The 27074-nt window shown below is 42.8% G+C and overlaps 1 protein-coding gene across 4 annotated transcripts in view; it reads right to left on the bottom strand.

Moving 5' to 3' along the window:
* FAM160A1 (family with sequence similarity 160 member A1) overlaps positions 1-27074 on the bottom strand; it is a 185741-nt gene that overhangs the window by 41535 nt on the left and 117132 nt on the right. For all 4 annotated transcript variants that reach the window (XM_038755011.1, XM_038755012.1, XM_038755014.1 and 1 more), the window contains 4 exons: positions 22646-22868; positions 20856-21482; positions 9341-9499; positions 7603-7689 (listed from right to left, as the gene is read on the bottom strand). In XM_038755011.1, coding sequence (XP_038610939.1) covers positions 7603-7689; positions 9341-9499; positions 20856-21482; positions 22646-22750 — 978 coding nt within the window. In that variant the 5' untranslated portion in view covers positions 22751-22868. The remainder of the gene's footprint in view (positions 1-7602; positions 7690-9340; positions 9500-20855; positions 21483-22645; positions 22869-27074) is intronic.

Genomic DNA, 27074 nt, shown 5'->3' with positions numbered 1-27074 from the left:
ACTCACAGGCTCATAACCTTTCCACTAGGCCATGCTGCTTCAACCTGCTTTTTCTGTGTGGTTTTTTTTTTTTTTAATTTTATGGTATTTGTTAAGTGCTTACTATGTGCCAGGCACTGTACTAAATATGGGAATAGATAAAAGCTAATCAGGTTGGACACAGTCCATGTCCCACTTGGGGCTCACAGTCATAATCCCCATTTTACATATGAGGTAACAGGCACAGAGAAGTTCAGTGACTTGCCCAAGATCACACAGCAGAGAAGTGGTGGAGCAGAATTAGAACCCAGGTCCTTCTGACTCTCCAGTCTGAGCTTTATCCACCAGGCCATACGGTTCCCATCTGTTATGAACAGATAACTAAAATTTACTTAGTTATAGGTCTCGACAGCAGAATGAGTCGTACTACAGACTCAAGTAGACCAAAGAATGACTGCCTTATCCCTGGGAGGGATACAGCGGAGTCAGCAGATTTTCTTTCCCCCTTATCTTTTTATGAGATAGCCCACTGGACTACCCAAAAAGCAGGGAGCCACGGGTAGGGTGAGAATCAGAAAGCCAAGATAACAAGCTCTTTGGAAATTGAGCATTAAGATGAAACTCCAGAAAATACCCATATCAATAGTCCATAGGAACATAAGGAATATCAGTTCAGGGACAGTTCAATGACCATTCCAGCCCAATAGCAACAGAATGCTTGAAGGAACAATGCGGTTTCCACCCTTAAGGCTAGGGATAACCCATCCCTAACTTTTCCCTCTCCAGCTATATTCTGGTTAGTGATCTTAATTGGTTCCATGAAAATACAATGTTAAGCAAGAGCACAAAACACAAATATAGTTTACCACAGAAAATGAATTCCCAAGATCCAAACGAAGACCAAGACAATTTAAATCTATTTTTAAAACTATGATTTAAAACCATAATATATAGTTCCATGATTAAATAGCAACATAAATATGTACCAATGGAAGCTGAATTAGAATTTCTTTTTATTATAATAATAATAATGATGATGATGGTATTTATTAAGCAGTTACTACGTGTGAAGCACTGCTCTAAGCGCTGCAGGGGGGATACAAAGTGATCAGGTTGTCCCATGTGGGGCTCACAGTCTTAATCCCCATTTTACAGATGAGGTAACTGAGGCACAGAAGTGAAGTGACTTGCCCAAAGTCACACAGCTGACAAGTCACAGAGCACCCATGCTTAACCCAACACAAACTTGGCAATGATCATTTAAATTCAATAGAGTTCTGTCCAACTTCCTTACCTTGTATCTACCCCAGTGCTTAGTATAGTACATGGTACTTAGTAAGCCCTAAATAAATACCAGGATTGTTAATATTATTATTATTACAGAGGAAAGGCAAAGCAAGAGCATGGTAAGGACGAGTATTATGCATTCCCAACCTTTCCCTCAAGCAACCCTAATTTCCAAATGAGACCATATAACCAATTCCAAAAGATAATGGGTAAACTCACCTTTTGATCCTACAATAGGAGAACAGACAAGGGAATCAAAGTGTGGGGCAATTCTCTGAACCAGCACAATGAGAAATTTGGTTTCTAACCAACAAATTCAGTGTTCCTCGGTTTGGCTGTTATATAGGTTCCTTGAGGCCCTTCTGAGCCTATTTGATAGCTGGTTCTCACTAGGCAGTGCAATTATTAATTTAGTCTGGCTGGTATTGGCCTGTTTAATATTACTGTTCAACGAGGGTAATACCACTGCCCCTCCAAGTTACATTGCTGCAGGCCCTACTAGAGAAGGGGGCCTTTAATTACATGCGTCAGCTGTGCTTACTGACTGCGATTATTAGATCTGCCTCTCTACAACCTCTGGGCTTTCGGTCTTTAAGTCCAGCTGGAGTGTTGATTTGCTTTTGCCACAGCCCTTCTGTTCCTAGCTTAAGTACCCTCTTTCACCTCTCCTCTGGTGACCTCTGACTTAGATAATGGCCATAGTACAGAACAAGTCGTAGAAGGCTTCTCCACAACCTCCTGCTTTTCTGTTTAACCTTGATTCTGTACGGGTTCTCAGACCCACTTACTGAGAAGCCTCTCGGGCTCAGAAGTGTTGGCCTGTAAGCAGGGAAAAGAAAGGGAAAAGATGACCTACCCTTTGTTCACTCCACCCTCAGCCCTACCTAGCACTCTTGTACATATCTGTAAATTATTTTATTGTCCATCTCCTCCTCTAAACTTTAAGCTCCTCGTGGCCAGGGAACGTGTCCACCGACACTGTTACGTTGTATTTTCCCAAGGCTTCTGCACACAGTAAATGCTTAATAATTTTGATTGATTGACGGAGGGTAGAAACAGGGAAGAAGAATAAGACTAGATGACCTTTCCAAGCCTTCTGCAACTCTAAAATTCTGTGCATTTATTTTTCATGGAATTGTAGGGCTGGAAAGGACTTCGGGAGTGGTGTGGTTTGCTCCTTAGGATCCAGGCTGTTACAAGACTGGCCCATGAGTTGCCTACCTTCTCTGGGGATGAAGATCCCGTTCATGTGTCTTTGTTCTTGTATAAGCATGAAACCTGTCCTGTCTGTATATCTGTCAGCTTTATTTTTCCTGAAAGAATGATGCTCAGAAAAGCAGATGTCTTGTCATTTCCTTACTTAGTCATCCATCCTATAGCCCCTGGATTAGTATCAGACATAGTATTCATTCAGTCGTATTTATTGAGCGCTTACTGTGTGCAGAGCACTGTACTAAGTGCTTGGAAAGTACAAATCGGCAACATATAGGCATTCAGTCAATGTTGTACGATGATGATGCGAGATAAGGGACACACCAAGTGTCCCATCTTCATATTTGCAGGCTCTGTTTTCCCTTTTGACTGCACAGATTCAGACGAGGGTTTTTTTTTTAAAAATACTACTCCCCCTCATTCATAGGTTATGAGCTCCTTAGGGCAAGGGACTGTTTCTGTGTCTCATCAATGTATTCCTTTCCCAGCACTTAGTACAGGGCTTTGCACAGAGTAAGTGCTTAATGCATACTTTTGTTATTACCACTTCCAAGACCAAGCAAATGGAAAATATACTGCTGGATACTTCCAGGGAGGCTCTAATTTGGTTCCCTCCAATAAGCATACTTTCTGATCAACACAAGGTGTCTGTGCTATACATGGGTGCTGTGGTTTCTAGCCTCCCTGTTTTCCCCATTTTTAGCCTCCTGCCCAAAACAAACATCTATCCATCTACCTAAATCAATAAACCATGCATTTTTGAGTGTGCATCGACTCTAGTTGATGAATATGCATATGCACGTCCGGAAGGCAAGACAGTAAAACAAATGGGCTCCTGGGTGGTTTGTTCTAACCCAGGTTCACTTGTCTCAGAATAAATGGCTGAAATTATTCCAACCATGTTTACAGCTGAAGCAGAGTTTTAGCAAAGGACACGTGGGGAAAAAGTCAGGTTTTTGTAGGGTCGGCTATTTCTCCTCATGTTTCTACTTGAAATTACTTATCGAGCAAGAGGCAACGGTGTGGATGGCTCCTGAAAAATGCTAGAGGTTCAGAAGAGGAGTGCTGTCTTCCCGCCTTTCACAATCAGCAGGGCTGGGACTCTGTGTCTCTGGACCAGTCTCCTGTTTGTCTCCTGCAAGCTGCAATGTGCTCCCAACAACGCCTTTGCAAAAACACCAACCAAATCAGATAAACCTGCAAAATAGTCCACCAATCAATTGTATTTATTGAGCGTTTACTGAGCTCGGAGCACTGTACTAAGTGCTTGGGAGAGTACAAAATAACAGAGTTGGTAGACATTTCCTGTCTATATTGAGCTTACAGTCTAGAGGGGGAGATAGACATTAATCTACTACAATAATACCTCTTATGAGAGCGGATGATCCTGCACTGACAGGGTTTTTTAGGCAATGGGGAAAGGGCACAAAACTCCACAAAATGGGGCTCAGAACCTCCACCTGCAGGAGTCCTGTTTTACCTCATTTGTTCTCCACTCCAGCCATGCACACCTGTTTACTCTTCCCAGCTTCTAACATGTTCCACTCCAGCCTTCAAGCTTCCACATATGCTATCTCCCCTCCTAGCCACTAGATTAGGTCCTTCCCCTATATCAAAATACAATTTGAGACTCCCTAACTCTGTGACACCTTCCCACACTAATCACCCTGGGGCCAGTCACACTCCTATCCCTCCTGTAATGTCCTTATTTTAAAAAATGATACTTAAGCCTTTACTATGTGCTAGGCGCTGGAGTAGATACAAGCTAATCGGGTCAGACACAGTCACTGTCCCACGCAGTCTTAATCCCCATTTTACAGCTGAGGTAATTGAGGCACAGAGAAGTGAAGTGAATTGGCCAAGGTCACAAAACAGACAAGTGGTGGAACCAGGATTAGGACACAGGTTCTCTACCAGGCCCATGCTCTTTCCACTAGGTCATGAGACTTCTCAAGATGTGCTTTGATCCGGGTATATGGCTTTTGTGTTCTTATGAAGAGTATGACTCCTCTGTTACATACTCTTCGAAAGCACTGACTTGTTAGCATGGATCCTTCTTTGGGCACCCCAAATTTCCTATTCCCCAGCAGCCTCAGAGCTAGGAGTGAAGAATACCCAGTGTATGTGAACACATCTACCAACTCTGTTGTACCATACTCTCCCAAGTGCTTAGGACAGTGCTCAGCACATAGTAAGAGCTCAATAAATACTACTGACAATAACAGTGCTCTACACACACTAAGCACCCAATAATACAATTAAATGAATGAATGACAACATAAATCAATCATATTTATGGAGCACTTACTGTGAACAGGGCATTGTATTAAGCGCTTCGGAGAATACAATATAACAGTAAGAGAGTTGGTAGACACATTCCCACAACAAGCTTAAGGTCTAGGGGGGCAGACAGACATTAATACAAATAAATAAATTATGGATATGTACATAAGTGCTGTGGGGCTGAGGGAGGGGTTAATAAAGGGGCCGCCACATGGCTGCTGTGTGACTTTGGGCAAGTCACTTAACTTCTCAGCCTCAGTTACCTCATCGGTAAAATGGGGATTAAGACTGTGAACCCCACATGGGACAACCTGATCATTTTGTATCCCCCCCAGCGCTTAGAACAGTGCTTTGCACATAGTAAGCGCTTAACAAATGCCAACATTATTATTACCAGGGTGACACAGAAGGGAATGGGAGAAGATGCCTCTTGGAGACAGGCCTTCAATAAGGCTTTGAAGGTGAGGAGGGTAATTGTTTCTCTGATATGAAGAGGGAAGGTGTTCCCAACCAGAGACATGATGTGGGTAAGGGGTTGGGATGTGAACACGATTACAGGAGGGTATCCACATGGGACTGCAAGATAGGGAACCTGAGTGTCCCCCTGAACCTTGAAGAAGGGAATCACACCACAACACAGCCCACCTCAATGCAGCTGCACGACCTGAACCCCGAGGAATGCTTTATAGCAGAGGCACAATAATAACTGTGGTATGTAGTAAGCACTTCCTAATGGCCTTGTACTGTACCATGCGTTGAGTTAGAAACAACTGCAGTTCTATCTATATTTGTCTCATCTCCCTCAGACTTCAAACTTCTCAAGAGTAGGTTATTTTATTTCTCCTTCCTCAAGCCCACTATGACGCTTTGCACACTAACAGTTTGCTGTATAAACACAGGGTCTTCAGTAAATATTGTTATTGACAAAGAAGTAGGAAAATCAGAAGAGAAGCAGGCAGTGGCACTGTCTCAAGGCAGGGCTTGCTTTTTAGGCTTCCATTTGACTTATCCAAGAAAGCACAAGTGCCATGAAACTTGGACCAAATGGAACCAATGGTGCAATCCTGGTTGCATTTGGGGACTCTCGTGGCATTTTTGTTTCAATTCTCAACAGTTCCAAGAAAAGACCTGGTTCTTCATTAATAATGATGGTATTTGTTAAGCACTTACTATGAGTCAAACACTGTTCTAAGTGCTGGGGTAGCTATAAGCTAATCACATTGGACAGAGTCCCTGTCAGGTTGGACATAGTCGATGTCCCGCATGGAGCTTACAGTCTTAATCATTTCACAGCTGAGGTAACTGAGGCAGAGAGAAGTTAAGTGACTTGCCCAAGGTCACACAGCAGACAAGTGGTGAAGCCAGGATTAGAATTCATGTCCTTCTGACTCCCAGGCTTGTGCTTCATTTTTCAGTCATGGGCCCATAAATTAAAGGAGTCACCAATCTCAGGAGATTCCAAAATAAATTCAATGGTATGGATAGGTCCCAAAACAAATAAAACTGGAGTTCCAGTCCACCAACTTCATTTACTTTTTTAGCGAGGATTTTGTTAGAGAGAGCAGACTGAGTTTCTATGCAAATGAAATTCCCCTAATCCATCTTCCTCACAAAGAATCTGAAAGTCAGTCACTTCATTCCACAGTATCACTGTGCCAAAAGTCAAGACTCTGATCATTTAAAAGAGGCCTCATAGATGCAATTCCAGGTGTCGGAATCCAAACTCTGCTCTGGAGCCTTCAGACCAGAGGGGTGAGGTTCTCAACAGCTCTTCTGCCCTCCACGAACACCACTGAGTGGGATGAAGGAGGGCGGCAGGGCATTACCAAGACTGATCACAGACTGTTAGAACCCAGGGGATCTAGTCCTGAAAAGTTTTTTTTAGGTTTTGAGGCCTCTATGATAAGAATATGATTTCCATCAACAAGGAAGTGTCCCCAAACAACCACCAGGTCAGGTTAAGTCTTCTCTGGCAATCCCAAATGATTGAAACTTCCACCAGAATACAAGGGCAAGGAGTCATGCTAAAATGAGAAAAACTCTACTTTCTGAAACGTGAACCTAACCAGAGTGGACTTAGCCATGTGCATTCCAGATAATTGAGTTTTTACTGTTCTCTCAGATGCTAATGATTTTAGAATATGAACTGGAACAATCCGGTGCTGCTGTTGATGGATTGGTCATTTTTCCTAATGAATAAATCACATCTTTGGCTAAACAAACAACAAAACTAATCATGAGAGAGAGTCATTGGCCTATTATAGATGCAGATTTAGTCATTTCCAAGACACTTGTTTAAACACAGGCATAATTTCCTCAGAATACACTGGCCTAAAGGCTTAACATGACTTTTATGGAGCAATATTTCATTTCAAGAATTTGAGAACCAGCAATGTAATTCTGAGCAAAGGGAGGTGAGAAGAGGATCCTGTCAAGGGAGTTCACAATTAGACAAGGTGCTTGTGTGATGGCATGGATTTTACCTGGGCTTGGATTTGGTTTCATCATGGTTTTCACAGCTGATTAGCTCTCTCACTGAAACAGTCTGGCCGTACTTGATTATCTATCCCGGTGATCCCAACCCCACTAACGTGTCTTCAGGCACAGAACTGGTTTGGCCGTAGTTTAGTCAAGGCCTAAGGGACAAACTCATCTGCTCTGTTTGATTGTCAAGTGCCGTGAGAGCATACAAACAATGAGTGACAACCTAGGATTGAAGGCATCAATGATCCCATCGTAACAGCCTGCCCCACCCCACAGAACGGCAACCTGTGCCCCCCTCAGAATGGCAACGGGCCCATTTTCATCAGCATTATCGATTGCTATTATCAATGCACTGACCTTATGGAGAGCAGGAGCCAGGACTGGAACCAAGAACCCATTGTAAATGTAGTTCACAAGCTGGTTTCGAATCAGGGGATGTGCCACCTGAGGAAAGAAATTCAGTCATCATTAAAAGTTGGATGGAATCATCAGACTCATCTGCAAAGCTGTGTGTGTCTGCATGCATTCTGATCCCTCGGAAGAAGATGAGAACATTCCCAACTCCAACCACAGACAAAAATTCCAACCAGCCTTAGAAACTACAGTGTCAATCCTCTGCTTTAAATTAGCAATTCAGAAAGGAGAAGTTTTTGAACCTGGCTCAGAGGAAATAGATCAGAGACCACAGAAGATTAGAGGAACCAACTGATGTGCCTACCCTTCAACAAGAACCCAGACTGAGAAGTACAATATCTCCCCCAGTAGCCTCAGATGTGATGACAAAACACAGAGAGAGTAAACTCTAAGCAGCCACAGTTAAAACAAGGCTTGACCTTCGAAAGGCATTCAGTTCTTCAGGAATATTTTCCTCTCCCCTTCCCTTCCCAGCCCCCAAACACACTCTCTTTCAGCCTTCAGGAAGTTTCTGATAACTCTGTGATCAGGCTAAGTAGCTAAATAATGTTCATGGATTGTTTTCTGTTCATGAGCAAAGCCTATCAACATTGCAAGTTTCCATATTTTCTTTCTCTCAAAATGTTAGTTTTGTGGTGCTAACCTACCGTTAAAGCCCTTTTAAGCCATATTTACACGGGCACAAACCATCTACGAAAAGCTCTGATTTTAATTTGAAAATTAATTAGAAAATGTACAGGTTCCCATCCCTAACAATTCCCATTAGACTTCTTTCCTAAAAAGCAATTATCATAGTGAGGTTGGGCTTAAAATCTAATATTTTTAATAACAGAGTGTATTTTGGAGAAGAGAATAAAAATTCCACCATGACATTTCTGAAACAAAACATTGATGGAATGCAACAATGAGAAAAAATAATTTTACAAATATTCCTTTTATCTTAAAAATTTCCTGAGTTTAGTAATAATAATGATAGGAATGAAAGTCATTTACTCACTTTTTTTTTCCTTCAGAAGCTGTTTCCTCACTTGGTCAGATAGATTAGAAATCACATTTGTCACCCTACACCAGAAGAATATGATTTTCCCAACAAACCCAAACCCTAAGAAGACATTCTACTTAGAAATAGACTATTTTCAGTAAAAGAGCCCTCTATATCCATAGGGATGTGATCCCTGATTTTATCTGCAGGATGAAGAAGAGCAGTAACATGAAATCTGAAGGGGAAAATCTAATCAAGAAGACAAATAGACAGAGAAGGGTTTTTTTCCAAGCAGACCAATTTTGAAAGAAATTTAATTTGTGTTGCTAAGAAGATGCTTAACTCCTCCTAAATTCAATTGGGATAACAACATTCTTTATATAGTACGCATCATTAAGCAAAATAAAGTGTTTCTCTTTGTAGGCTATCATGAAAGCCTTGAAGTAAATATGGTATATGTTGAAATTCTTGACTGGCTAACAACATCCTCCTAATGAGGACTTACTTCCAATGTCCAACGCTATAGTGTGTAATAAGAAAGGAAAAAGAAAACCTTTTGACTTTACTCAAAATCATCTTGCAGGCTGAAATTTCTAAATCCTCTGGTACTTCCCCTCTGGCAAACAAACTCATCCTCAGATGGAATTTTGTCTTTCAAGAAGGGCAGCCATGACAACTTCTTCTCTGTGGCTCCCGTACCTGAATAACTGCATTGCAGAACTCCAGGGAATTCATGAACTGGACCAGAGCTGGGAGGAGAAGCCAATCATCCTTCAGAAGGCAGTGCCACTCATCTCCTTTCTCTTCCAGCTTCGTGGGTAGGGAGGAGTAGAGGCCACTCAGGCCAGTGGCTAGCACCTGTATTCAGACACAAAAGCAATCATGATGATTCATTCATTCATTCAATCGTATTTATTGATTCCATTTTCCATATTCCATTTTTCTTCCTTAGGGGATGATGTTCCCTTTCTCAATTGATAGTCAAAGTATTAACTGGGCTGCCCACAGAGCCCAGGAATCATGACTAAAGTTGAAAGGGTTAGCAGCAACCTGGTTCCCACACATTAACCATTAACCCCATCTCCATCAATCCCAGTGGGTTTGGATGCTTGCCCTCAAAATAACGGGGTTCTGAGAAAAGTCTAACTTGAGAACAAAATTACATTCACTTGCCTCCGTGGGTCTGGATTTTTCTGATGTTTCAAATTAAATTTGATGCAACTACATCTTTTTTGACCCCTCTGCACCTAATACCTCTAAACACTAATGAAATATTGAGAACAGCAGCACAGTAGTGCTAGGGCCATATTAATTGCTTGGCTGCCTGCCAAATAATTTTAATAATTAGTGCAGGGTAAACATGGTCAGAGTCGATACAACTAAAGCAGTTTCCCGAGCAGTGGAAATAAACCCGCAGGAAATTTGGCAAGTCCAAACCCAACAGAACATGGTAGAACCTTATGCTACCTTAATGTGCAAAAGCATACATTTTTAAAGTTTCTTGAGGTCCACTTTATGAGAAATTGTGACCATTTTCTTTGGAGAAACATTAAGCTAGAAAGTATTATCTTTGGATTATTTCAGATAATTGTCCTTATTTCCAAAATTTCTCCCTTGATGATTTCATCAAACAACCCACAATACAGTTTGGCTACTGGGAACAAAGCAGAGTAGCTCTCAGTCAACCAACATTTGCCATTGGTTTCCTCACTGTCCACAAAAGTAACCTTGAAATCCCCTTCGGAAAATAACCTGGAGTGGGTTACCTATTACAAATTTTAAACCTCTTACAGTAGAGAACAAAAACCAAAAATTGTCCTTCAAGGAATTCTAGCCTTGAAGCCACATTACTTCAATCAATTACATTTGTTAACTCCTGCTAAATTAGCCACAGAAAAAATGCTTTAATTCTGCATATTCTCAATTCCATAACAATTTAAAGCTCTGAAGATGGATTTATAGACAGATATAATTTGTCTGACTAAGGAGCTGAGAAACACAACTCACAATTTCAATATAATTATAGCAACATTAATTTTTAAATTACATACATCAGTGACAGTAATTAAAAAACATATACCTAATATTCAAATAAAAAACAAAGAGTATTTAACATTAAGACATTTCCATACGGCTTTGAAAGACTCCTATCTTCAATGAGTAAGATTCTGAGTTTCAAACCTTTACTTTTATTTCTAGTAGTTGTCTACTCTGGTTACTGCCCAAAATTGGAACATCAACCCTCACAGAAACAGAAACCACTGAAGCTTCAGATAACCAACAGTTCTAATTCCAAATAACTATTATTATTATTATTATTATTGTATACTTGTTAAGTACTTAATGCCAAGCACTGTTCTAAGCTCTGGGGTGGATACAAGTTAATCAAGTTGGACACAGGCCCTGTTCCACATGGGGCTCATGCTCATATCCTCATTTTATAGATGAGGTAACTGAGGCACAGAAATGTTAAGTGAGTTGCCCAAGGTCATACAGCAGACATGTGGCGGTGCCAGAATTAGAACCCAGTTCCTTCTGACTCCGGGGTCCATGCTCTATCCACTAAGCCACACTACTTCTCAAATAAGTAAAACTGAAGGAGAAGGGTGCCCTAAGAGTTGTCTTGACAAAGATTGATACTTTAGTCAGTAAAAACTTTCAGGAAGGTCTTTTGGAGGGCCTCCTTTCTGGTCTGTGGAAACGCATCATCTATTTGCCTTTTTCTTTTTTCCACACCTGCTGAAAACCTCAGATACTCAAAAGACTAGTCTGGAGAGAAAAAAGTCCATTCCTAGGGTGACCAGAGATATTCCTTTAAAAAAAAAATAAATGGACCCAGAAACATGTCAGCACGCATATTACATTGGTCTCTATTTGATGATGAATGTATGTGATGAAGTTTGCTTCAGGACAAATTTGTCCAAATCTATGGCATTTCTCTGGGATATCCTGACTCCTTCCCCTCCCTCCCACCGGCTCCAGGGTTATATTCTTTTCTCAGGTACACATGAACTCAGCCATCGCTCCAAGCCACAGAACTTGGCAACAGGAGCACTGAAAAGTAAAATACTGGATATACAGGCATCTGGCTCCATACCAATACTAGACAGGGACAGACTAGCTGAAAACCGGACTGTCCAGTTTAAAATCAAATGGCTGTCCACACTAACTATACTTCAATTCCTAACAAGTGACATAGAGGAGTAGTTCTTTTAGCTAAGTTAAAAACCCTCATCAATTTTCTTAAAGCCTACCTCTGTGGCCCCAGGGTGAGAGTAAGAGGAAGAAAGTAATCACTAATTTTCTCACATTATGATGATCCAGGATTAATATGATCTGCTAACGTAATAAGAGCACACAGACTTGATTACAGTGTACAATTAAAAGAGGAAAGAGGAAAACTGGATTCTTGGTAAAGATGCCCACATTTCCAGCTCAGCACAGGTGCTTTGCTTTTTTGATTCTGCTCTTTAAGAAAAATCACCATTTCTCATCCACACAAATTGAAAATGTTGGCTTGAGCAAAAGGTTTGAACAGAAGCAGAAAAACCAGCGGGTCACTTATCAATCACTAATTTCCAGGCAATATTTTGATCAAATTTGATCAGTGCACAAGTTTGATTGTCTAGGGGTCCCAGGAACAAAGTTTCAGAGATCAATCAATGCTATTTACTGAGTGCATAGCACCGTACTATGTGCTTGAGAGAGTACAATTCAATCCAATAGAGATGGTAGACATGTCTACAGGGGGAGACAGACATTAATTTTTGACCTCACGTGATTCTTCAACTGAGCTCAATAGAACTCCTGGTTTATTCTCAGGAAGCAATGGAAAGGATATTGGTAGCTTAATCTATGAGTCATCAAGAGCCTAAATGGCTTAGTAGCATAAAGCTTTATGAGACATTTTATTTATAATGAATATTTAAATCTGTAACAAGGCTTGTGTTTAGAGAGATTTCCTCAATTCAAAAGCAATTTATACCTATCCAAAACACATTTTAAAAAGCACATAAACTCCACCTCTTCTTTAGCCTTTTTCATCTCTGCCTAAATCAAATTCAATGGAGTTTGAAGATTTCTAGCACAAGCATATCCAACTTTTTACAAGTTTCAATCAAAATAACCTAACAAGGAAATTTTCAGATATTGTAATATTAAAAACTGTATTACTCCGAAGCTTATAGGACTAGCCAATTATGCATTCCTCATCCCTTCCATTGCCCACCTCATAAAAAAAAAGATATAAATAGTCTCAGATGCTGCAGGGAGCATATTAGGAAGGAGCCAGGATGGAGTGCTCAGCTCAGGGCATTGAGAGAGTTTCTCCACTTTGGCCAAAGACAAAGCACAATAGGGGTGGGATAGAAAGATCAGAGGCTCCTCACCGACTTGGTCTGATGGAGGTCCAATCTTCTCCCCCCTTCCCTGACTATATCTCCCTTGGCTTCTTGTCTCCTGGCAAACAGAGCCCAGATGCTTCTGGTGTCTCTCCCTTGCCACGTGCAAGGAAGGGAGAAGTTCAGCCCTTCATATCACTGAAACCAGAGGTGGGGTGAGAACAGGAAGGGCTGGAAAGGGCACTATCTTCTCTGTAACAAATTACTGCAACATCAGCCAGGGCTTACAGATCGTGGCCTGCATTCATTCATTCAATCGTATTTATTGAGTGCTTACTGTGTGCAGAGCACTGTACTATGCGCTTGGGAAGTACAAGTTGGCAATGACTTGTTGCATCAGCCACCTGTGCTTGACGAATAACAACAACAATAATAATAATGATAATGGCACTTGTTAAGCGCTTACTATGTTCCAAGCACTGTTCTAAGATCCTGGGGTAGATACCAGTTAATCATGTCGGACACAATCCCTGTCGCATATGGGACTCACAGAGTTAGTAAAATTTAATCCCCATTTTCCAGATTAGGGAATTGAGGCACAGGAAAATGACTTGCCCAGGGTCACACACCAGGCAAGTGAGAGAGTCAGGATTAGAACCCAGCTCCTCTGACACCCAGGCCTGCACTCTACCCACTAGGTCATACGTTCCTACCTCCGGATTTTATGTATTGTGGTCATTCAGAATCAAGGGTTGCCCTAAATCACCAGCTACAATCTGGCTAACGTCTCCATATGTAAACAAAATCCATGTTCTAAATAAGTGCTTCGGAGCCAAGATGACAACAAATCCCAACTAAGGAAGGGCAGGACACCATCAACAATGTTTTTCCCATTGATTTTTGAGTTCCCATCTACGGTTAAAGACAGTATTCATTTTTCAAACGACTGGAACATCTCTAAATGGTCGCAGTGGGACCTGAACACCATCCAGAATTAAATTTTCCGTGGCTTAACTACCTTTCAAATTTGCCAGAAGAATATCTACTTTATGAGATAAAGATGTTCATTTTAAAACCATGTTTGTTATTTTCTAGCAGGAGCAGAGAGCCCTAAAGCGTATGCTAACGTAATCGATCACTGTACCTCAAGGAGGCAGAGGGAATCAGTGAACCTTCTATCATCCCTGTTGGGATACAGGGAAATCTTCCTCTCACTACGTGATTTACAGGTATACGACTGCATACCCCTGTTATCACAGTATTTTACAGGTCTACTGTTGCATATGCAGATGGCATGACTTACACCATTTTCACTGCTGCAAGGTAAATGGCTAGAGAATTGGGAAATATTTTGCACCTAGATTCCACAGAAGTAAAATAGGGACAGCTGGAGTGGTCTAAGTGTAGAGTTCAGAATTCCTGAACACTCCAGAGAAAAGAAGTGTGTGCTGGGACACCTTTCAGATGCAGGCAGTTATTCTGCTAAGGTGCTACGTCCTTTCCCTATTATGGCCCAGTGCGCTACCTTGAACCAGTTACACAATTCATCAACATCTCGTATGCTCTCATCCATAAAAGGAGTACCATTATGATAATGAGGGGGATGAGGGGGAGGAGGAAGAGGAGGAAGGAGCCATCATCTATCTACTGTAGTAACATGTTTGCTTTGTTGGCTGGATCCTTGTCCTTGAACTTTAAAGGTCTAATTGAACCCAGTTAATTATAGCAAGACAGCGCAAACATTTTCAGCAGATGGCTGCAGTCTGAAGCTGGCAGCACAACACCTGGTGGGGAACATTTTGGCACAACTTTTCCCCGCCCCCTCCCCAAGCCTCAAACTTCAGGATCGGGGTAAACAACTTCGATCATGCAACTTTACATTCAAGAAGCCATATGTTTTTATTCACATCATGATTAACATCTACCTTTCTCTATCTCTGAGAAAAACGGACAAAAACAGCAAAACTAAAGCCTTAACACTGGAGTTAAAAATCAAGCCTAGAGGCTGCCCTAGTTCCCTACCTGTTCCCCAGAAATGCCCCACTCATACTCTGGCCTCTTCTTGGTAAGGACCAAGACTACAGACATTCCTTTAGCCTGTAAGCTCATTGTGGGCAGGGAATGTGCCTGTTGATTGTTATATTGTACTCTCCCAAATACTTAGTACAGTGCTCTGCAAACAGTAAGCCCTCAATAAATACAATTGACTAACCGACCATGAAGTAATATCATTTGTGGTGGGTAACTGATCAGTAAACTAAAGTAACGAAATATCCCAATTTTAACAGGACATTCTTGAAATTTAAGGGTCTGTTGTGCCTTATCTGTGTCTCTGTCTCCCCCATTAACCTGTAAGCTCCTTGTGGGCAGGGAATGCATCATTTTGCATCTACTAATTCTGCTGAATTGTACTTTCCCAAACTTAGTACAGTGCTCTGCACACAGTAAATGCTCAATAAATGCCATTGATTGATTGATTGTCCTTGCCAGTGGACTCTCAAGCAACAATAATAACAATAGTTGTGCATTTTTTAAGTTTTACTATGTGTCCTGCACTATACTAAGCACTGGGATAGATACATAGTTAAATAAATACGATTGATGATACATGATAGTTCAGGTCTCATTGGGGACGCTAGTTCAGGTCTCACTGGGGACTCTCAGTCAAAGTAGGAGGAAGAACAGGTACTGAACCAAAGCATAAAGAAGTTAAGTGACTTGCTCAAGGTCACACAACAGAAATGGGGCAGAGCCAGGATTAGAAATCAAGTCCTCTCTCCACTAGGCCATGCTGCTTCTTCAATACTACTACTACTTTGGGTTACATTTATGCACGTCCCAGCCCACATCTCACCACAGTGTGGTGGTTGGGTTGAAGGGCAGTGACACACTCTGTAACAGCGAATTACCTCCTTTTTCTCTACTTCAAATGGTGAACATTTCTGACCTGAGAACTAACTAAGGTATCCTGCAGGGTGGATCGGCTCAGCAGGAATCCTACAATTAACTGACCAACGCAATGGCAATGACCTTAGTGGCTACCAAGGTAACGTGCCTCTGGGTCCTGGTGCTGTGGAATAGCATCACTATTAGGATGAAGTACTTTAGCTGTAAATGGGTTTTGCACATTGAATTTTTCCATGCACTTCACAATGGGCTGCATCCCTGCCCTGCCCACCTTCTCATTCACCGCTCTCCAAGTCCTAGTGGGAACACAACTGACAGGAAAGAGAGTCCATTTGGTGCTACGCAAGTACCTGCACTGCAGTCGGTTCCATCAAATGTGCTTTTGGTCCCAATGTCCTCCTGACTGAACCGAGGCTCATCTGTTATTTTCGATGGGGGATGGGAGACTCGATCATCATGTCGTTTCCTCCCACCCTAAAATACCCAAAGCTTATCGAGACACTTATTTTTTAAAAAAGGACCAAGGCCAGTTGAGGAAAGTGGGCATTTCAGCTGATAGGAAAAGTGATGTGGGGAGAGAATGTACACCTATATCGATATAATTCACCCTCCTTATCTAGGGACAGAGAAGAGAGAAAAGGAAGTGTGGGGAGCGAAGAGGAGCAGGGAAGAAGGGAAGGGGAAAGAGCCCAGGGGTGGGAAGGAAGAGCATCCTATGGACCACTTTCTAAGAGATTTGGGGCTCAGAGCTCCCTTATCAGTTAGACACCCAGACTTATGTAATCTGGGACTGCCACATCAATTCTAGACATTCATCCCTTGGGGTCCTTGCCTTGAGCTTTCCCAGGACTCAATTTTCAGAGCAGCCATGACAGCCCCTGAGCTCCAGACCCTGAGGACTCAGATTCATTGAGGTCCAGCTCAACTAGCCCATTGGGACCAAAAGACCACAGCTGCTGCATGAGTTAGGATGATTGGCTGATGTCAGCCATGGAGCAGCCATTCTTTTAATAATAATAATAATAATTTTGGTATCTGTTAAGTGCTTACTATGTGCTTACTTTTCCCTTCCTCCCCTCACTTTCTTCCTCTTCTCTGCCATATACAGTTCCACTCTGACCCTACCCACTTTTAGGTTCTGCTCTTTTTTCTCCAGCCCCATCCTGTCTAAAGAGACTCATGTTCTTCCCAGGAAAAGAGAATTATTTGATCATGCTTTATTTACCACTGGAATCACTGTTCTCCAAAAGGCCTGATTCTAACCCACTGTTGTAATCACGCTAATTATGGAAAGCTTCTGGGCAATGATGGTCCTCTGCCATCAGATGGCTACTAGAATTAACTGTTATCTTTGCTGCTTACAACAAGCCTTGCTCTTTAAATCAAGTGTCAAATGTAATTATGGAAACCAGAGTACAAATCAGATTACGTGCTCCATCCTAGGAGGGGAGGGGGGCAACTTAATACAACCACAGAATAGCTCTTCAAATGATTGTCAGCCAAAGGTCTCCCTTCTCTACATGTGGTTTCCCAGCCATTACTAGTAGGAAAGGCTGAGGAAGTATGGCAGCAACAAAAGGTTTAGAATAACTGGAAACCTAGGCCCTAGAAACCTAGTGGGGGGGGCGATCATTCAGGAGAGACTGAACAAATGCTAAATTATTTCATTTATTATTTCATTTCATTTCATTTTAGAGAAGCAGCATAGCTCAGTGGAAAGAGCACAGGCTTTGGAGTCAGAGGTCATGGGTTCAAATCCCGTCTCCGCCAATTGTCGGCTGTGTGACTTTGGGCAAGTCACTTAATTTCTCTGTGCCTCAGTTACCTCATCTGTAAAATGGGGATTAAGACTGTGAGCCCCCTGTGGGACAACTTGATCACCTTGTAACTTCCCCAGCGCTTAGAACAGTGCTTTGCACATAGTAAGCGCTTAATAAATGCCATTATTATTATTATTATTATTATTATTATTTACCAATTACTAGTGATTGGAGTCCATCCTACCAGAGTGGCCTAGTGGGAAAATGCACGGGAGGATGTGGGTTCTATTCCTGACTCTGCCACATGTCTGCTGTGTGACCCTGGGCAAGTCACTTCACTTCTCTGTGCCTCAGTTACCTCATCCGCCACTAGGCCATGTTGCTTCTAATTTTTTATATTAAAGTTTGCCTCACCCTCCAGATTGTAAGCTTATTGTGGGCAGGGAACGTTTCTACCAACTCTGTTGTTTTTACTCTCCCAAGCATTTAGTATAGTGATCTGCAATCAATTGTATTTATTGAGGGCTACGTGCAGACCACTATACTAAAAGTTTGGGAGAGTACAACAGAGTTGGTAGACATGTTCCCTGCTCACAATGAGGCTTAATGTCTAGAGCACACAGTAAGCACTCAAATACCACAGATGATGATCATAACCAAAACTAATGAGCCTGCTCACTTATTAATGTGAATTTTGCAAGCTTCTTCTCCCAAGGTCTCTGAGTGTGTTTTACCTTAAAGAACAGCAGCTCCTGATGAACAAATATGCACATAGGCAGGTATGCCTCACCGTAAGGCAGGGACTATGTGAATTTTACAATAATATGGGGAAAAAATTGGACACATGCAACATACATTTTAGTTACTGGACTGAAAATCTGAGGGAAGCTGTTGCTCCTGCCCTAGCAAGAAAAGGAAAGAGAGCTTAGCCATACCTCCCCACATCTTTCCCATAGCTAGAGGAGATCCCCGCTGCACTTCTGCCCTGTCACTCCCTGACCCAGGCATCGCCCTGGATGTTAGAAAAAAACTGAGACGTTTGTCGCTGCTTTCTACAACGTGCCACATGCTTCTAGCACCAACTGGACTGCTTTCCTTCCCTAAATAGGGAAAGTGGCTGTGTATGTCTGGGTCTTTTGACTTGCAACTGTTGGTTGGCCTGATCCAGGGGAGCCACAGGCTGCTAGTCGGTTGCTGGGCAGACCGCACACATATGGTCTATCATTTATTACTTTGCCGCCGCAATGACAGCAGCAGCGGCAGCAAGCTGCAGTGTGCCACTGTCACAGCCCTTCTGTTTAGGCCTCTGTTTTTTCTGTGGTTGCTTTTTTGTTTTATTTTGCGTTTTTTAATGGTATTTGTTAAGTGCCTACTATGTGCCAGGCACCGTACTAAGCGTTGGGGTATATAATAGCTAATCAGGCTGGTCATAGTTCATGTCGCACAGGGGACTCACAGTCTTAATCACATTTTACAGATGAGGTAACCGAGGCACTGGAAAGTTAAGTGACTTGCCTAAGGTCAAAGAGCAGACAAATGGAGGAGCTAGGATCAGAACGCAGGTCCTTCGGACTCCCAGTCCCATGCTCTATCCCCTAGGCCGTGCTGCTTCTCTAGTTTTAAAGAAGCCCTTTCACCTCCATTCATTCATTCATTCAATCGTATTTATTGAGTGCTTACTGTGTGCAGAGCACTGTACTAAGCGCTTGGGAAGTACAAGTTGGCAACATAGAGAGACGGTCCCTACCCAACAGTGGGCTCACAGTCTAGAAGGAGGAGACAGACAACAAAACAAAACAAAACATATTAAAATCAAATAAATAGAATAAATATGTACAAGTAAAATAAATAGAGTAATAAATATGTACAAACATATATACATAGTGACTTGAATATAGATAGCACATCCCTCTAAATGGTTATCACAATCAAAAATTTGGTAACCCCATTTTCTGGATATGCATATGCTAGGCATCTAAGCATGGAGACTTTCCTTTATTTAGAGCAGTAGTTGCCCAAAATCAATCAATTAATCAATGGTATTTATAAGAATAAGAATAAGAATAAGAATGGCATGTATTAAGCAGTTACTATGTGCCAAGCACTGTTATAAGCACTTGGGAGGTTACATGGTGATCAGGTATTTATCTTCAGAAGTCACTTTTCTGGTCCATATTAATTTCCCTGCTAACACCTTCCCTGCTGGGTAGACAGGCAAATAAATACTATCCCCATTTCATTGTTGAGAAAACTGAAACCCATAGATGCTAGCCCAAAGTTGCCCAGCACGGCACTGACAGGTCTGGGATTAGAACCCAGGTTTACCGGCCCACAGGTGCATGCTCTCACTACTAGACCACAGTGACTTCCTACAAGGAAGCCATCACTTATATCCTGGCAGCCAGTGGGACGTCATACACAGACGTTTGCTTAATAAACCTCTTCTGAGGAACAAATCTGTTCATTAAAAGCAAGGGATGGCCATTTTTGTTTCCCTGGGCAACTGACTTAGCTGAAGTAAGCAGCAAATCTGTTAAAAGCAGATTTCCTCTCCCAAAAGGAGACTGCTGATGGCACTTAGTCCATGCAGTAACCAGAACAGTAAGGCAGTTGAGTCCTATGGAGTTACATTTCCAAGAGAACCTGCCTTGAGACCTCACAACTACAGTTTCCTGGATGAACTTCACACTCAAATTCTCTCTAAGGCATAGAATGAGAGGCAGCAAGGACATTACAAAGCGGGTTGTTTTATTTTAAAAAATTAAAACCTGTGCTTTGGAACCTCAAATCACTGGCCATCAATGTGTGGAGAAATGACTTTATCTGTGACTTTACCATGCCCTATCTGCTGCAGCCAAGACAGGGAAGCAGAGGGAGAAGCAGGGATAGAGAAGCAGCATGGTTCAGAAGACAGAGCACGGGCCTGGAGTTAGGAGGTTCTGGGTTCTAATCCCGGCTCTGCCACTTTTCTGCTGTGTGACCCTGGGCAAATCACTTAACTTCTCTGTGCCTCAGTTACCTCATCTGCAAAATGGGGATTAAGACTGTGAACCCCATGTGGGACAGGGACTTTGTCCCAACCGACTTGCTTGTACCCACCTGCTTAGTTCAATGCCTGGCACATAGTAAGCGTTTAACAAATACTATTATTATTATTATCAAGGGGAAACAGCAGAGGGGAAGCATGGGCAGGTTGGGGAGACTTACTGGGCAGAAGTAGGTGTTCTCCACTATGTGGCTTGCCACCATGCTGTTCTCTGCCGAGAGGGACATGATGAAGAGCAGGGCATCCCGGGCCTGCTGCCCTACTGTGCCCTCCCGGTGGATGAAGGGGATCAGAAGGGAGAAAATGAGGAAGTTGGTGGCACCTTGGTCCTCGCTGGTGTGGAAGAAGAGTTCCAAGATGGACGGGTCTTTGGCTAAGATGGAGCACAACTGGTTGAGGAGGACAACGAGCTCCTCCTCCACAGCTGGGGTGGCGGCCCCCGAGCAAGAGCTCAGCAACATCATCAGGGGCTTGAGGATGGGCTTGTGATGCAGCAGGGGTTGGTGAGACTGGGTGACCAACATATCATACATCTTCAGCTGCTCGATCTTCGTCTCCTCGGTGAACTCCCGCCGTAAGCTCCAAAGGAACAGCTTCTCCATGATGTTTTCCGTAACCACAAACTCTAGGATGGGTCCCATTGCTGCATCCTTAGATTGCTCCTCAATCAGCAGGAAAATCATGTGCTCTACATAGTTCTGCACAGCACTGGCCTCATCTGGAAGAATCGACCCGTATTTTGCCTGGGTGTTTTTCAGAGGGTCGTGTTTCTCTAGGATTTTCACAACCTGCAGCAAAATCAAATGGGAGTCGCTCATCTGAGTCATGGACACAAACCTATGCAGCAGAACTCTAATTTTCACATTTTGAGTGAGTCGAGGTGACACTCTACCTTGATCCGGGGGCAGACCCCTCAGAAGGTATGCATGCCCTTCATCTCTATGCCATTAAAGAGTGTCAGATCTCCGGCTTTAAACACTGTGAATTTCTGCTCTCAAACAGCATTTCCTATCCACTGGCTCAGATGCACCATCGAGCACGAGAAATTATGGAATCTAGTTTCATCTGAAAAATGTGGCTAGAGTGGACAGTAAATAAAAAACAAGGACTACCTCTAAAATGAACTCTAAAAGTATTAAGGTGGATTAAGGTAATTAAGCTATATTTGGGTGATGAAGATGATAGTATGCAAAAGAGCCCCAAACTGCAGAGAACTGATATTATTCATTTTTTCCCATCTAAAATATGTCATCTCTTTCTCATGTGATTTTCTGGCACTAAGGCTTTGAACCACACATCAGGAAGTTGTAAGGTAATCACGCTTTCACCCTCTCACCTGAGGAAAATAATGATTTATGTCAGGCAGGTAGCAATGAATGCTGATTTGACTTTACTACCTGAGGAAGGTTGAAGGAAGAATAGGCTGGTACAAAAAAAAAATCTTTCTGGGCTAAATTTTTTGTACTTGATTGCAAGGCTGAATTGTTTAGAACAATTAACTTGGAAAAATAGCCTGTCTCACACTGTTTGAAGTGTACTGCAAGAAGCAAACAGGTTTTTTGGCAAAGTAGTGACTGTATTATTTATACTCTATGAGGGGAAAGCAGCATGGCTCAGTGTAGAGAGCATGGGCTCTGGAGTCAGAGGTCATGGGTTCAAATTCTGGCTCCGCCAACTGTCAGCTGTGTGACTTTGGGCAAGTCACTTAACTTCTCCATGCCTCAGTTACCTCATCTGTAAAATGGGGATTAAAACTGTGAGCCCCCCGAGGGACAACCTGATCACCTTGTAACCTCCCCAGCGCTTAGAACAGTGCTTTGCACATAGTAAGCGCTTAACAAATACCATCATTATTATATTATTAGTAATATTATGTTGTACACCTCCCCATTACCAACTGTTTTAACCAATAGAAATGCTTGTATTTTCCTGAAGTTTGTATTTTCCTTACCTGTGCCCAGTGATTTTTAAACACTATCATGCATGTTTCTGGGTCAACTCCTTGCAGGCTAACAGCCTGGTGGATTTTGCAGTTTCTAGCAACCGCTGACATCATAAGTTTCCTAAGTTAATGCTTCTAAGTCATATTTAATTTTGGGTTGAAAACTCGGGGTGTAGTCACTGTTGTTCAAGTGTCACACATGTCTTGACATGTCTCTGTCATGGGCAGATACCTGTAATGACAAAAACAACAAGAAAATTCACATTATGGATGTTCTTACTGAAAAATATACAAAACCCATTACACTCAGATCCAGCCACCCCAAGTATAGAAGCTCTGCAGACAGCCCAACCATGAGGAGAGCATCCACTCCTTCATTCATTCATTCAATAGTTTACATTGAGCGCTTACTATGTGCAGAGTACTGTACTAAGCGCTTGGGAGTGTACAATACAGCAATAAACAGTCCCATTCCCTGCCTACAATGGACAACAGAACACCAACAATCAGCCCTGGCGGAGTTGCTAACGGACACTGGAGAACCTCCAACACGGCATGGTGGGACAGCCGAGTCACCTTGGCACCTTGGTACTCAACACGAAGCTAACTGATGGTGATGATGGGTTTAGGATCAATCAGTCAATCATATTTGAGTGCTTACTAGGTGCAGAGCACTGTACTAAGTGCTTGGGAGAGTACAGTACAACAATAACAGACACATTCCCTGCCCATGATGAGCTTACAGTCTAGGGGGGGAACCAGACATTAATATAAATAAATTTCAGAGATGAACATAAGTGCTGTGAGGCTGGAAGGTAGAGTGAATGAAGGGAGCAAGTGAGGCTGAAGCAGAAAGGAGAGGGAGAAGAGGAAAGGAGGGCTTAGTCGGGGAAAGGCCTCGTAGAGGACATGTGCCTTCAATAAGGCTTTCAAGGCGGGTAGAATAATTATCTGTAGGACTGAGGAGGGAGGATGTTCCAGGCCAGAGGCAGGATGTGGGGACTGATTGAGCGCTTATGATGTGCAGAGCACTGGACTAAGCGCTTGGAAGCAGCGTGGCCCCATGGAAAGAGCACGGCCTTTGGAGTCAGAGGGCATGGGTTCAAATCTCGGCGCCGCCAATTGTCAGCTGTGTGACTTTGGGCAAGTCACTCAACTTCTCTGGGCCTCAGTTACTTCATCTGTAAAATGGGGATTAAGACTGTGAGCCGCCCCCGTGGGACAACCTGATCACCATGTAACCACCCCAGCGCTTAGAACAGTGCTTTGCACATAGTAAGAGCTTAATAAATGCCTATATATATATATATATATAGGTGAGGGGTAAGCAGCAGAATGAGCAGGCACGGCTCCCCATATCAGTGGCAGAGCCCCCAGGGGATCTCACTGCAGCTGTCCCCACTGCCCCAGTAGTGCTGGGTTAGGCAATGCAGGGAAATCTGCATTTTACAGCCCTGGGATCAGTTGGGATGTAGGTGGAAGGGTATAAAGATCAGAAGGACTTGCCACTGCAATGGGTTCTGAACCAGAACCAGAACTAGGGCTTTGTGGAACCTTAGAGTCAATGTCTTCTGTGCTCTATTTGGGGAGGGGCTGGTACTTTACATTCCCCTCTCCTCATACCCTTCCTCTAGAGTCCACATTTTTCACACAAAAGCCCAGATTAAGTTGGGGTGTACCCTACCAGCTTGTCCAGGGCCTCCACAGTCTAGCTCTGGCCCTGGGTAGTGATGAGGGGATGGGGGTAACAATAATAATCATCAATGCAACCTCGGTGGTTGACTTTTCTGAGTCATTCATGGCTAGCAGTCTCGGATGTTAAAGAACTTCTAACAAAGATTAAAATATGAGAGAGAGAGAGAGAGAGAGAGAGAGAGACAGAGAGAGTATGTGTGTGTGTGTCTGTGTGTGCACACGTGAACACACATGACCTTCAAGGAGAGGCGAATCCCAGCAGACCTCTAAATGTTTGAGGGTGGGCAGCTTAATGTGAAGGGAACTTGGAAAGAGGAGATGAGCAAGTTGGGTTTTAATGTGGAAAAAATTTAGTAAATTTAAATAATCTATTAATCAAAAATTCTGAGTCATATACAGAGACCAAAGATGTGCCTATTTTCCACTTTCTGTTTTATTCCCTTGTTATCAGAGTGCTGAAGCATTGGAATATCTCTAGGGAAATGTAAAAGTGAAAGAAAAAGATGTATCTCCATATTGATGAGAGACTTATGAGAACACATTTTCCTCAAGCACCTAAATTTCCAATTCATTCTCTGTATTTTGCCACTTCCTACTTTTTGCCGACAATTTTGGGTTTTTCATTTAACTCTAAACCACATCACAACTGCAAATTCTTAGCAGGCCCCTCTCCCTCCTGCGGAATAAAATAAAACACTCTGCAGCCAGAATAGATGGTCTGATATTATTTGGTTAATTGTCATTTTTACAGACCTTGCCGACAGGCTCTTAGAAGCTTCCACCTATCCCACCCTACCTTCCTCTGCTGGTCCCAGTTTAAGGGGCCTGGAACTGCAAATTTAAGCACTTATTCTGTGCCAAGGACTGTACTAAGTGCTGGGGTAGGTACAAGATAATCAGGTTAGACACTGTCCATCCTTATAAATGAATGTCCATTCACCAATTGTGGGTAGCACCGCAGTTGATCAATCACAGGGAAGTCTGTTTTAGACTCTGGGCATTAGGGAGTCAAAAATCTTACTGGGACAAGTAGGAGGTTCTATCCCTAGTTTGCTTCCTTTTGTTTTATGGCATTTGTTCAGTGCTCACTATGTGCCAAGCACTGTACTAAGTGGTGTGGTAAGTACAAGATAATCAGGTTGCACATAGTCCATGTCCCACATGGGGATCACAGCTTTAATCCCCATTTTACAGATGAGGGAACTGAGGACAGGGAAGTGACTTACCCAAGGTCATACAGAAGATAGAGCCAGGATTAGAATCCAGGTCTTCTGACTCCCAGGCTCCACTAGGCTAGTTAAAGTGTCTCTCCCTGGCCTTGAGTTATAATAATAATAATAATTATGGTATTTGTTAAGCACTTACTATGTGCCAAGCACTGTTCTGAGCACTAGGGTAAATACAAGATATTCGGGTTGGACACAGTCCCTGTCCCACATAGGACACAGGGCTCACAGTCTTAATCCCCATTTTACAGATGATAGAACTGAGGTACAGAGGAGGCGAGTGATTTGCCCAAGATCACAAAGCAGACAAGTGGTGGAGCCAGGATTAGAACCCATGGCCTTCTGACTCCCAGATCAGTGTTCTTTCCACTAGGCCATGCTGCTCTATTATGATTATGGTATTTATTAAGTCCTTACTCAAAGTCAAACACTGAGCTAAGTACTGGAGTAGATGAAAGACATTCAGGTCAGACTCAATTCCCTTCCCACACTGGCTCACAATCTAAGAGGTAGGAAGAAGAGATATAATAATTATCGCATTAACTGCTTACTATGCGCTAAACATTGGGGTATATACAAGGTCTTGATAGTGGACACAGAGGCTGAACATCTATTATCTCCTTATTTTACCAGTGAAGAAATGGGGGAACAGAGAGGTTAAACAGCTTGCCCATGGTCACACAGCAGGAGAGGGACAGAGCTGGGACTAAAACCTGGTTCTTTTGACTACCGGGGCCAAAACCTTTCCACTAGGCCATGCTGCTTCTCTTGTCCCACTCCCCCTCTACTCCATGGGTCTGTGCTGCTGATGGAGACTGGGGTGGAATGGGGCAGTTAGGTGCAAGGACCACTGTCCTGGTTTTACAAAATATTAAAATGTGCTTAGAAACCCAAGAGATGATTTCCCCTTCCCAAGGGAATTCGTAATAATAATTATAATAATTATGGTATTTGTTAAGTCCTTACTATAATAATAATGATGATGGTATTTGTTAAGTGCTTACTATGTGCCAGGCACTGTACTAAGCGCTGGGGTGGATACAAGCAAATCAGGTTGGACACAGTCCCTGTTCCACATGGGGATCACAGTCTCAATCCCCATTTTACAGTTGAGGTAACTGAGGCACAGAGAAGTGAATTGACTGGCCCAAGGTCGCACAGCAGACAAGAGGCAGAGCCGGGACTAGAACCCATGACTTTCTGACCCCCAGGCCTGTGCTCTATCCACTAGGCAACCCTGCTTCCCTAATAATAATAAACAAATAATAATAAATGCATGTCACCGTGATTTTTACAGCAGCAGCAGTAGGAATGGGGAGCCTGCAGTGATTTCACACACCCTCCCCTCTAGCTGGAGCCAGCTTAGTGTCCAGGAGAAATGCCCCTTTGGCTCTTCATCAGTGTGTGAAAGGGAGAGTTTGAGTTCCAGTTGATGAGACCCAGGGCTTGTGCTGCACAGCACCATGTGTGAATGGCTGGAGTGTGAATTTGTAGGAAACGGTCATCATAGAGAAGCA

Source organism: Tachyglossus aculeatus, chromosome 12 (genome assembly GCF_015852505.1).
Source record: "Tachyglossus aculeatus isolate mTacAcu1 chromosome 12, mTacAcu1.pri, whole genome shotgun sequence".
NCBI lineage: Eukaryota > Metazoa > Chordata > Mammalia > Monotremata > Tachyglossidae > Tachyglossus > Tachyglossus aculeatus.
This window is presented reverse-complemented; position numbering and strand designations above follow the sequence as displayed.